At 45.3% G+C, this 11,379-nt stretch overlaps 2 protein-coding genes across 4 annotated transcripts in view; both read right to left on the bottom strand.

The window, feature by feature from the left end:
- Positions 1–7,915, bottom strand: part of RIC3 (RIC3 acetylcholine receptor chaperone) — a 52,118-nt gene extending 44,203 nt beyond the window's left edge. Inside the window, exon 1 of the mRNA XM_027700791.1 lies at positions 7,884–7,915. The gene's annotated coding sequence lies outside the window, so the exon portion shown is untranslated. The remainder of the gene's footprint in view (positions 1–7,883) is intronic.
- Positions 7,884–11,379, bottom strand: part of LMO1 (LIM domain only 1) — a 70,471-nt gene continuing 66,975 nt past the window's right edge. For all 3 annotated transcript variants that reach the window (XM_027700818.1, XM_027700810.1, XM_027700802.1), the window contains one exon: positions 7,884–8,002. In XM_027700818.1, the coding sequence (XP_027556619.1) occupies positions 7,898–8,002 (105 nt within the window). In that variant the 3' untranslated portion in view covers positions 7,884–7,897. The remainder of the gene's footprint in view (positions 8,003–11,379) is intronic.

Below are 11,379 nucleotides of genomic sequence, written 5' to 3'. Positions count from 1 at the left end.
AAGACCCCACAAAAAAAGACCCCACAAAAAAAGACCCCACAAAAAAACCCACCCCCCCACTCAAAAACAAACAAACAAACCAACAAAAAAAAAACAAACCACCCCAAAAAAAACAAAAGAAGGAATGGGAGCAGGAGGGGAAGGAAGACTGCTCATTCTTACTATCATCCATAACATCATATTTGATCTTTATATGAGGCTCCCAGAGAGCCAAAGAGAGATGGTGTAGGTATGAATCCAGGCCTAACAATGTGCACATAATAGTTCTCATCACAGGATGAAGTATGACACTGACATTTTACCAATGTATCTTCAGAGGTTAATGAGGGAAAACCTGCCTGAAGCCAACAGCCCAGAACATGCCAAATGAGAACTGGTTGTTTCTGTGGGGAGAAGAGACCCAAAAGAGGGAAATAAGAGACAGAACAAACCACCTCGTGCACCTACATGATGTTTCAGTGTCCAGTGATGAAGAACAAAGAGAGAGGAACTCAGTGTCAGAGGAGAGGCAATGAGGGATGTTCAGCAGCTCATGGACAAGGAGAAGAAGGAGGAAGAGGAGAAGAAAAGCCCCATGTCCTCATGGCAGTCTCAGCATTGGACATAGCATCAAACAGGCTCTTCATTATGTCCCTAATGTATATGCCCCTGATATTTTTTCCCCCTCATCAAAAGCTTTGCTTTAGAACACGCATGACCTTGGTGCCTGAATCAGCTCAGGAGCAGCAGCACTGTGATTAAAACAATAATAATAATTTTTAAAAAGCATGCATGCGGAGTTGAGAAGTGTGACCTCTGAGAGACCCAGAAAACTCTGCAAGTCTTGGTTACGCACATTAAATGAGGTTTAAAAGCTTGTCGCCCTCTCCAGCACATGTGTCAAGACCAGAGGTGGTGGAAGATTGAAGGAGAATAATTTGCAAAGAAGGGGTGTAATTTATCAAATTCTGGGAAACTCATCACTTTGTGTTGGACAGGAACTTGCAGCAAAAATAGCCAGTAGTGAGGTGAAGGTTTTAAGAGGCGGCTACTCAAAAAATGCTCCTTATTATGCAGAAACAGAAAATATACTTTTAAAATTATTTTGCTTTCCCCATTGTTCATTTGGTCTCCTCTCACTAAATGAATGAGACAAACAAAAAAGAAAAGCTCTCTGAGAAAAGCAACATGTCTTGGCCCACTCTTTACATACACTTAGATTACTCTATTTGATTCTGTAATACCTTCAGTCATATTCTCCACCTGTAGTTTCCATCACATCAAACTGTTATGATGCAAACACCGAGTGGCTGGGCAGAAGGGGGGACAGTGAACCAAGCTCCTGCACGGGTGTGAGTTTTTCAGCATCTAGCACTAGCCTGAAGAGTGAGGCCACACTCTTCACTGAGGAGAGAGGGATTTTAAAAAATGATTTTTTTTAAAGAGTTGATCAGATTTGCGGTGGCTCAGTTGAAGTCTTTTTGGAGATGTTAAATAATTAGCTCATTTTTTCATAATGAAAACAGGATAGATAAAGGATTAATTTAGTGAAATGTGGGGAATTTATATCTGACAGCAGTGAAGCTGTGATGCCAGACTGCATTAGTCCCATCTGAGCTGTCCCAAACCATAACAGCCTAAGCCAGTCTGTCCTTACAAAGTTAACAGCTGAGCAATAAAATGCACAAGCTCTCATTTGTGGGACAAGTGTCCCAGTTGATAAAGACCCTACTGAGATCAACAGATCTGCTGCCTTTGGGAGATCTTGGTCCAAACATCGCGCTTTTTTCCTGATGTATTTTAGGAAAATTATACTTCCTTGTTAAGAATAGCATTCTTCACTGATACTTAGAAGCACATATGTTAGCCTAGAACTACAGGAAAAGTCTCCTGCTAATGGCACATGTTCCCAGGGATGAGATGTCATGGCAAAGATCAAAAGTTCATGCACCTCATCTGCCAGTTATTTCTGACTCTGACACGTGGTAAATTATAGACATGGCATAAAAAGTCTTTTCAGTGCATAGGAGAGGTTTCACTGGCCATCCTCAGGGTTTTCCAGAGCACTGAATCTCCCATGCACCTCCTGTTCCTAGCCATGGCTGCTTGCTGCTACTGATTAAGATATGATCTGAGCCAGCCTGGTCCAGCCTTATTATTTATTTCAGGCTTTTTCCATCAGAAGACCAAGATGCCAAGTGCCCAAAGCAGGTGTCCTGTGGCCTTGGCTGGGTTATGCGGGGCTTTCTCCAAATGTTTCCCAGTCACTTAATAACTGGCTTCCATCAGCAACCACAGGGCTGAGCAAAGCCAGCACTCTGCACATAAAAAGCCGCAGACCCCAAAAACAGACCATTCTCCAAGGGACCAGCACATCTCCCAGATTTTAGGGGTGAGGTACACAGCTTGGCAGCAGGCAATGCTTTTTGTTCCTGGGTTCCGCAAGAAGCACGAGTGCTGCTGCTCCCCCACACCGGCAGCTCAGCCACCGGAGCAGACACACATGGTCAAGAGAACTGGAGCACTGCCTGTCCTGCCCCAAGCAGAGAAAACTGCTCCTTTATAAACGCTGCCTGCTCCCGAGCTGGGAAACCGCAGAGTCCCTCCCGTTACCCAGAGCCAAGATTTATAAGGCAAGAGGCGGGGGAGCACAAGCACACAGGCTTGAGCAACTGGATACCCTCGGATTTATACTCCATTTGGGATGATAATGAGGTGGTTAATACAGAAATACAAGACAGCAATAAACCACTGACTTTTATAGATCTCTGTGTGAATCTGAATCATCATTTGGCGAGCAGGAGATGGGTGATATACAGCAGCCTGTCCCACCTCACTCCTCACGGCTCCCTGGGAGAGCAGCAGCACAAGGGAGCCTGCGAGCACCAAGGCTGATAAATCCTGCCCGGCTGTGCAGGAACAGCGGCCACGGGACAGGATTTGGTAATGGAATATGGATCAACTAATCTCAATTAAAAGCATGGGATTTTTTACTTTGACATCCCTTTTCCTCCACACAAGTTGTGTTCATCTTTAAACCCTTAAATTACATTGGAAGTGCACACTGGAAGCTGAAGGCAGACTTTGTTGCGTGCTTTAATAAAGGGACTAAAACCAGCCCCTCTTCTGATGGGCAAGAAGGAGCATTAACTACCACTAAATTATCTACTTTCAGGTCACATAAACTTGCATTAATCTGTTTACAACTTCAGAAAAAAAATCACAGACCCATGGAATAGGTGTTGCAGATGCCTCAAAGATTATAAGAGTTTAAAAAAAAAGGCAACTAGATAAATTAGGGGCAGAAAAGATCCTTCTGTCTTACAATATGCCTCTGAAGCACAGACATTTGAAGGCTGGAAAAACAGCTCTGGGTGCTCAGTGGTGCTGCTTCGGGGCTCATCTTGCAGATGTGCCCTTTGGCTGCTCCTGCAGACCCCGATCCTGATTTGGGCGAGCCATGGCTCTGTCTCGGACCAGGAACGCTAAAAAACTTTATAAAAATATCTTCCAAAGTGAAATAGTGACTTTATGGTATCCAGCTTTAACAGAGAGCCTGATTGCTGAGAGCAGAGACTGTCAGCAGCTCCCAGCAACAGGGCCATAAAATCACAAGCAGCTTCCAAAAGTATTTCTCTTTGTGCATGTATGTATTTTTCTGTGAGAGAGACTTAGAGGTTGAAGTGATATTTCATTAAGGCAGCTGGAGCTAATCCTTCCCATCCCTATTCTTCTTGGAGGAAGTGCAGGCAGGCAGGGCTGGGCAGCAGGGTTTCTGCTACCTCCAGACCCCAAACCTGCCAGTTCCTCCAGAAGTGGAATATAAGAGAAGTTTATTTATATGTGATGGAAGAAAAAAGATAAAATATTGGAGGAAATGGTCCAGAAATGCTGAAATAAAAATGAAAGACTGAAGTAATCTACCCCTACTTTATGTAGAGGCATAGATATAAAAAAACCTTGCCGTTTTTTATTATTATTATTTTTATTGAGAATCCTTTTTCTTCCCAGGAAAATTGTTTATGTAGAATGTCCTGAGAAGTTTCATTTTTTATTTATATATCCATATATATGAGTGGTGGTAACTTGAAGTCCTCCAAACAATCACCTGTAAATTACAGTCTTTCTAAGCAGCAATATATATCCACAAATCAGTCCCAGGACACTGAAGCTATATATGAAAAGGTCTATTTATGTCACTCCAGGCAGAGAAAAAAATTTGCTCGGTTTTATATAAAAGAAATTTTTTTATTAACATGTATAGTTAATTGGATAATAAAAAAAAGAGCCCTTTAAAAGACCTGGGATGACTAGAAAGTTGATCTAGTTAACTCCTGAGCAGTGTGATTTACCAGGGCAGCAGTCCTACTGCAGGTTCAGATTAACCTGCTGCACAGCACTGAGCACAGCCCAAGGAATGGCTCCTGTGCCCCACACATGCACTGGGAGAGCTGCTGAGGCACTGGGGAGGGGGCAGCCACACTACTGGCTGGTGGTCTACAACAGAGAAGTCACCAGGAGTGACTCTACAAGAAATCCCTGCAAAACTTGGCAGAGACACCATGAGAAGAGGCAGGTTTATAGCAGGATGCTGAGGGATAAATCCCTAATTCCACCTAATCCCAAATTCCAACCCTCAGAGCTGCAGCAAGGAAGGCAGCCCTGGAGCCTACTCCTGCATCAGCCATCCATCACCAGCCACAGAAAAGGTGTACTGGTTTGAGCTGTTGCTGATGGGGATAAAATTTGAGCTTATTTTGCTTGCCTGGGGTAGTCAGCCATCAGCATACACACACATAGGTGCTGCCCATCACACCTTCTTGCTGAATGAACACCTGCCCAAGTTGCCTCCTTGGGACCCTGATTTGGGACAGAGTGGGCATCAATGGGCAGAGTTAGCTTTGGCCAGATCAGCCCCATCAGTGATCTGTATGCAAGCAAAGCAACAGCAATTCAAAGCACTATCTGTTTCTACCTGCAACTTTCTCACAGGCTTTACCTCCTGCTGTAAATGCAATATTTTGGGGGTGTGAGGGAAGAAAGCTTCCAGGGTGCTGCTAGATCATGCTACCAGCAACAATGGAGCTGAGTTTCCAGGGCCTTGAGCCTCACAACTTGTAACAGCAGAGTCCAGTTCATACTCACACTTTTTTCTTAAAAACACTTTTCCTCAAAGCAAGGATTTGGGGGAAGGCGCTAACAAACCAGCAAATGACATCAACCAGAAGTTCCATTCAATAAGTGGTCTTTTAAGTGGCAGGAGTACTTCATAGGACACAAAACATCTATCTGCTGCACTTTTCCTTCCATAAATTACACTCTTGGTTTCCCCAGTTTAGCGTCACTGAAGATTTCAAAGTAGACTAACAGTTGTATTGGGTCAAACATAAGAATTACTGGAAAAATGCATCCAGGGCATTGTCTCAAATACTCAGATGAGTTTAAACATGAGCAGTTATTTTCTTCATCTTCCATCAAAGAACAAGGTTTGCCTACACAGTCTTTTGTGTTAGGTGAATATTAAGCCTGTCCACACAAGTGTTTTTGCATTGGCCATATTTTCAGGGAAACAGGATGTTTCTAGGACCTTTGTCATGGCTGGGCAGAGGGAGAGCACTGGGGTACTCAGTCAAGGTAACAGAGTGGCAATTGGTGTGAGCCACTGCAGTTGGCCAGGACAGCCTGAACACAGCCAGCACACTCTCACACATCCCAAACCGAAAGGAAATAAAGCAAACTCCATTAGTTCAGAGCACCAGCAGATTCAGGAATTGCACAGCCCCTTTGCAGATATTCAAAAATAGATATCCAAACAATGTGTTTGTTGAAGAAATTGTTTACTGTGAATTATTTGCTCTACTAACAAGCTGCTTTCCCTCCATGTCTCACTTTCACCTCACCTCCTACTTATGTGGGCTCCAATCAGGCCTCACTCTGCAGATGTCACCAGAATCACCCCAAATTTACAGCTGCATCGGGACGAGAAGGCATCAGCAGGGGGGTTGAGGGGAAAAGCCACTGGACCTTAACAAGAGCGAGGACCCTCTGCCACAGCCTGGGGCCAGGCCACAGGAATGCTGTCCTGGAGCAATGCCAGAGCCACCTGGTGCTGTAGTCTGTCTACAGCAGTTTAATAGTGGGAAACCAGAGAGAGCATATGCTGGGGGACAGGGACATGAGGGGACAGGGGCACAGGATACTGGTGCTCAGAGTAGGTGATGATGGCCAGAAACAACCACAAAGCTGACTTTATAGCTGGTGTGCTTTTTCCTACCCCAGCACAAGTTCTTTCCCTGCAGTATCCCTATGGCCCGGATGGGGCACCCCCTGCAAGGGACACTGTCCCAGAGTCCCTGCCACACCAGCGAGGTAGCACAGAGACAGGTCACGCACTCTGTGTGCTATCTCCCCAAAATTGCCCAGTGACAATCTGCACGAGCTTTGGGCTAGAGTTTGCAACCCCTCTCCCACACTGCTGGCCAAAATCAGAGCAGAGCTGACCCATTCTGATCTCAGGGAAATTACACTCAACAAAAAAGGGCTCTCCCTGCTGTAGCACGGGGGACAGGGAGGGGATAGCAAATACCATCAGGGTTTGAAGGCTTCAATAATTCAAAGGTTTTTGATCTTGCAATAATCCCTTTGCACAGTACCACTTAGAACAGACTTTGATTAAGGGATATCTTGTTAACTGATGTTTAAAAGGGGGAGGGGTTTTTTTGTAGTTTTTGCCTTTTTAAGAAGGGTTTAATGCTTGTGCTGTCCTCCTGCTGTCAGGGCACTGTGACACTGCTGGGCATCATGGCAGCCTGGCAAGTGCCAAGTTCCTGGCCATTAATTGCCCAATGGGTCTATGTCCTCCAGCTCCTTTCCCCCTTCCAGCTCCAGACATTGATGAATTTTAAGCTAAAAGACTAGACGAATTTATTATCTTCCATTAGTCTAACACAATACAATTTATTTTTAAACAGCTTCACTCATGCAAAAGCATCCCAAAATGATTCACAGCAGATGACAGACTCTGCATGCAAATCCAGGCAGTTTATATCCTCCTGCACGATGCAGCATGAGTTGTCCCACTGACTGGAACCGCAACCAGGAGGATTTAATTATCCACAAAACGGCATCGTTGCACTTTGTCCCAGAGAACGTGCAATCAAAACAAGGTAGATATGGGCAATGATGAGCATAGGCAGGACCAGGGGACAGACTACAGTGGATTAAAACACAAAAGGAAGGTTGAGCAAATCACACTGCAAATAAAGATGCTCGAGAACTGGGGAAGAGAGGGAGAAGCAGAAGGACCAAGCAAGGCCCTTGTGTGGGAACAGTGGCACAGAAAGCATGAGCAGGGAGCATGTAGGAGCAGGGAGCTGACCCAGGACTTGGAGGATGAGAGAAATACAGTGACTTGACAGGCAATGAACCTATTTGTATCAGTTCGGGATCTACCCTGGTGCCATTTCTACAACCAATCAACAAGCAATTCCCAAAAAAAGACACAAGATTTTCAGCCAAGCATCTCCCCTAAGTTATGGTCAGGAAAGATTTACTTAAATGAGGGAGGGGAAAAAGCTGTCACCACAACAGCCTAACTCAGTCTCTTTCCCTCGGCCTACATCCCCAGCAGGACGGGGGCAATTTTGTGGGAGCTCTATGACCAAACAGGGGTGTCATTCCCTCCCACAGCAAAGATTCCTCCTTCAACCAAAGGCATTTGACTTCACCAGTGATTTCACACATCTTTCCCTACATACCATTGCAGCTCTTAGCAAGAAGCCAGAGCAACACAGCACCAGCACATCCAACATGCCCATGTCACCCTCCTCACAAGGCTCAACCAAATGCATTGCAAACACCTCCCGCTCTTTCTCCAGCCCAAAAAGCCCAGAAAAGCCCACTGCCATACCTGTTCCAGTCATATTCTCCCAGCTTCACATCCCAATGTAGCTCCCCCACCACCTGCAGATGTAGTCCTGATCATCTTGCTGCAAACAACCTGCAGCTGTTCCAGCACAACCCCCTGGGACAATTAAAGAGACAGAATAAGGACCTATTGGAAGCAGTGTGTCAAAAACCTATGTCAAAAACCTGCCTTTCCCTCTCCCCTCAGCAAGGAAGGCTTCTGTTTAATTCCCCCAGACTGCCTGCCTCTCTACAAATAAATTAATAAATACGGTTCAAGGGTCATCACTTTTATAAAACCTCATCAAGAAGACCCACTAGGGACCAGAAGCATGTGGGCTGTCACACCAATGGAGCTGGTCACCTGCTGGAAGTGAAAACCAAAGTGATGGTTGGGCACTGGCCTGTGGCAGTCACACCACAGAGCTCTGTCCATGGCCACATCAGCCAGGAGGGGATCATCCCCACAGCACCTCACCTTCATGCCGTGGCCCTGTGGCCCCCTGGCCCCCCAGCATGGGTCAAGCATGTACACCTGACTGGTGTTTCAGTGTGCCTCATAGAGGGGCTGTTAGGGTTTTGATCAAGCTCAAGTGAGATGCTTAGTACTTTTTCAGGATTTGGTACTTCCCAATGTTACACAGCAATGCAATAATCGTAGTGCCTCAGCTATTTCTAAAAAGGACAGTGACTCTGCGAGAATAGTACTTATTAGAAAGCTCATCTTTATTTGAAAGCCAGAATCAAGTTCTTTGGGGAGAAATTAAATCATGGAAATAAAGAGCCATGAAAGGATAAAAGTGTGGAGTTAAGCAGTACATGGCTCAGAGTCTGGCTCTCCCAGCCTCTGGCTTAACTTGATGAAGCACGGCCTGTGGAAAACACAGGCAGTGGCACCCAGAAAGCAGCATTGCTGCCAGCATGTAATGCAACCCCGAGAGAAACAGAAATCATTGTTTGTGTATAAACACATGTTGTAGTAACAATACAGACATTAGGGAGCCTGCATGGTCCAGCAGGTCATGGTAAAGTGATGTTATACAACCACAGCCAAAATAAGATTGTGGGTGCCCTTCCCTACTGTGCCTTGCTGGGCTGGGGCCGACTTCCATTGACCCAGAACACCGGTGCCACCAGCTCCACCCTGCAGACCATCACAAAACTGGGACCATCCTCAGCCTTGGCTGCAGGTCTGGGGACACCACTTGGCACATGCTCACAGATTCTACGTTTGATCTGGAAAACAACTCCCCAGGGATTATTCCATGTCAGACACCCCAAAAATCAAAACATCCCACACGATTAATTGCATCCCACATAATTAATAGCTGTCTCGAATGCCTTGATTCTTTTTTTTTCTCCAATAAAGAAACAGACAGCTCGTACATTGTGAGAAATAAATTTTTCCTTCTGATTTTTTCCTCGTCTGTAGAACATTTATAAAGTGGAAAAGCCAGCGGCAAAGCATGTCAGAATTGTCTTTTAAGGGGTTAACATTTGTAAGATGAATGCTGCAAGAACTCTTTCTTTTTTTTTTTTTAATTAAAAAATATATTTCTGGAGCAAAAACACAAGCAATAAAGAGTGTTTGCCTGTTGGGAGGCTTGTTTTGTAATGCGGTATGAATAACCAGCTGACAATCCATTTTTTTGTTTTCTCTTCATATGGCCAATGGCCACGAGCCAGCCAACTTTATTGTCCTTGAAATGTCATGATTTTGAGTATGCACAGAATTCTTAACTGCCCAATTTACTGCATAACATCCCTTTTTATTATATGGCAACAATGTGATCCTGGGCTCAAAGACTTACTAGTTAAGAAGATTATGTGTTTTCCTTTTTCTGTTTTGTTAAAGTGCCAAGTCTTGCATTTTTGGCATCTTCTAAAGAATAAAATGTCTTCTGAAATATTCTTTCCAAGCACAGAAGTTACCTCAGAGGAGCTCGGCATGGCAGGGCTTTTCAGTACTTTCTCGCTCGCTCAGAAGTTCAGACGCATTTCTTTTCCTCAAAAGCTTCCAATTTTTGTCTCTTTGTGTGTATTGACAGCAAAAAAAAAATTGTCCTTCATAAGTTTGTGTTGCATTACTTTACTGATAATTTATTTCTCTCTCTTTTTTTTTTTTTTTTTTTTTTTCCCCTTCCCAAGTGTTGAGAGTTCTCTCTCGCGAGCGGGAGCGGGCAGGAGGCAGGCAGGACGGGGAGGGGACAGCCCGCCCACACCCTCGTCCGCATTCCCACACCTGCTGTCACAGCACCCCTGTCCTGCAAAGTGTCACCCCTCCCAGCCCGTCCCAGCGGCGTCCCCGTGGCTCGGTCGTGAGGGCTACACAGGCACACCAGGGAAACTGGCAGTTTTAGCCAAATTCAGCCCTGGCACAAACGCGAAACCCACTGTTGACCGGAGATGGATCTGTTAAGAGCGTGACAGGGCTGGCTCCCGCATGTCTGGTACCCAGGGAATGGGAACATGATGCAGCCTGAGAGTGCAGGGGTCTGTCACTGCACCCCTGGGCTTCAGTGTGGCAAGAAACAGTGTGACTTTGCATCCCATGTCCTCCGGCTGCTTGTGCTTCCCCAGAAATGGAGCCTTTTAAATATGTTTTCATCAGCTGACATTTAAGTATGAATAAACAACTATTATGCATGCACTAAATATTCATGTTTTACAACATTGCCATTACACTGAGGAATTATTTATGAGGCTGCTGCTCCCCAGTGGGGTGAGGGGACACAGTGCAGGGCAGCCAGGAGCAGCTCCTGGGCTGCTGCGGCCATGGCAAAGCCACTGTGTTAATGTTTGTGTCTTGCCAAAGGCTGAGGCTTCCCAGGGCCTCCTCTCAGGTGCAAAGGCAAGGCATCCTGCTCTGGAGAATGTTATGTCCTGAACCTTTGTGTTCCCACTGGGACTTTGGGGCACCTTTTCTCCTCCTCTGCGGCAGGCAGAGAGGTCATCGCCTCAGCCCCCCAGGGCTGCTGTTACTGCTACCAAGGCAAGATGCTTCACTGCATCTCTGGGCTGTGTTCAGCAAGAATTTAAGAAAAATTAATTAAAAAAATTATGATAAAGACAATCTCTTTTCAGAAAACCAAACTGCAAACAGAAGTCCCTCCTTCTGAACCTGAGCATTGAACATTGAAGAGGTCACTTAGGTTAAAGACACCCACTGCTGGGATGCCCACGGTGCCTCAGGACGAGCTCCAGAGTGAGACACCGGTTTCAAGCAACAGAATTTTCATTAAATAAAACCACAATTTTGTACAGTTTCTACAAGGATGTCAAGACCTTTAAGTAAATACCTGATTCAATTTAATAATAATAAAGCTATTCTCAAGGTAATTTTCTTAGTAAAATCACCCAAAAATGCTCAGGCTGTGTTAACATTTCTTTCCAGAAGTGTTACCATCGAAGACTAAAACAGGCAGCCAGGCCCCTCTGCTCACCCGCAGGCAGGGAGCAGGCAGCACCTTATTGCTCTTCTCAAATTAATTTCTT

The sequence above is a fragment of the Neopelma chrysocephalum genome, unplaced genomic scaffold (assembly GCF_003984885.1).
Source record: "Neopelma chrysocephalum unplaced genomic scaffold, ASM398488v2 Primary Assembly neopelma1_24, whole genome shotgun sequence".
Taxonomy (NCBI): Eukaryota; Metazoa; Chordata; class Aves; order Passeriformes; family Pipridae; genus Neopelma; species Neopelma chrysocephalum.
This window is presented reverse-complemented; position numbering and strand designations above follow the sequence as displayed.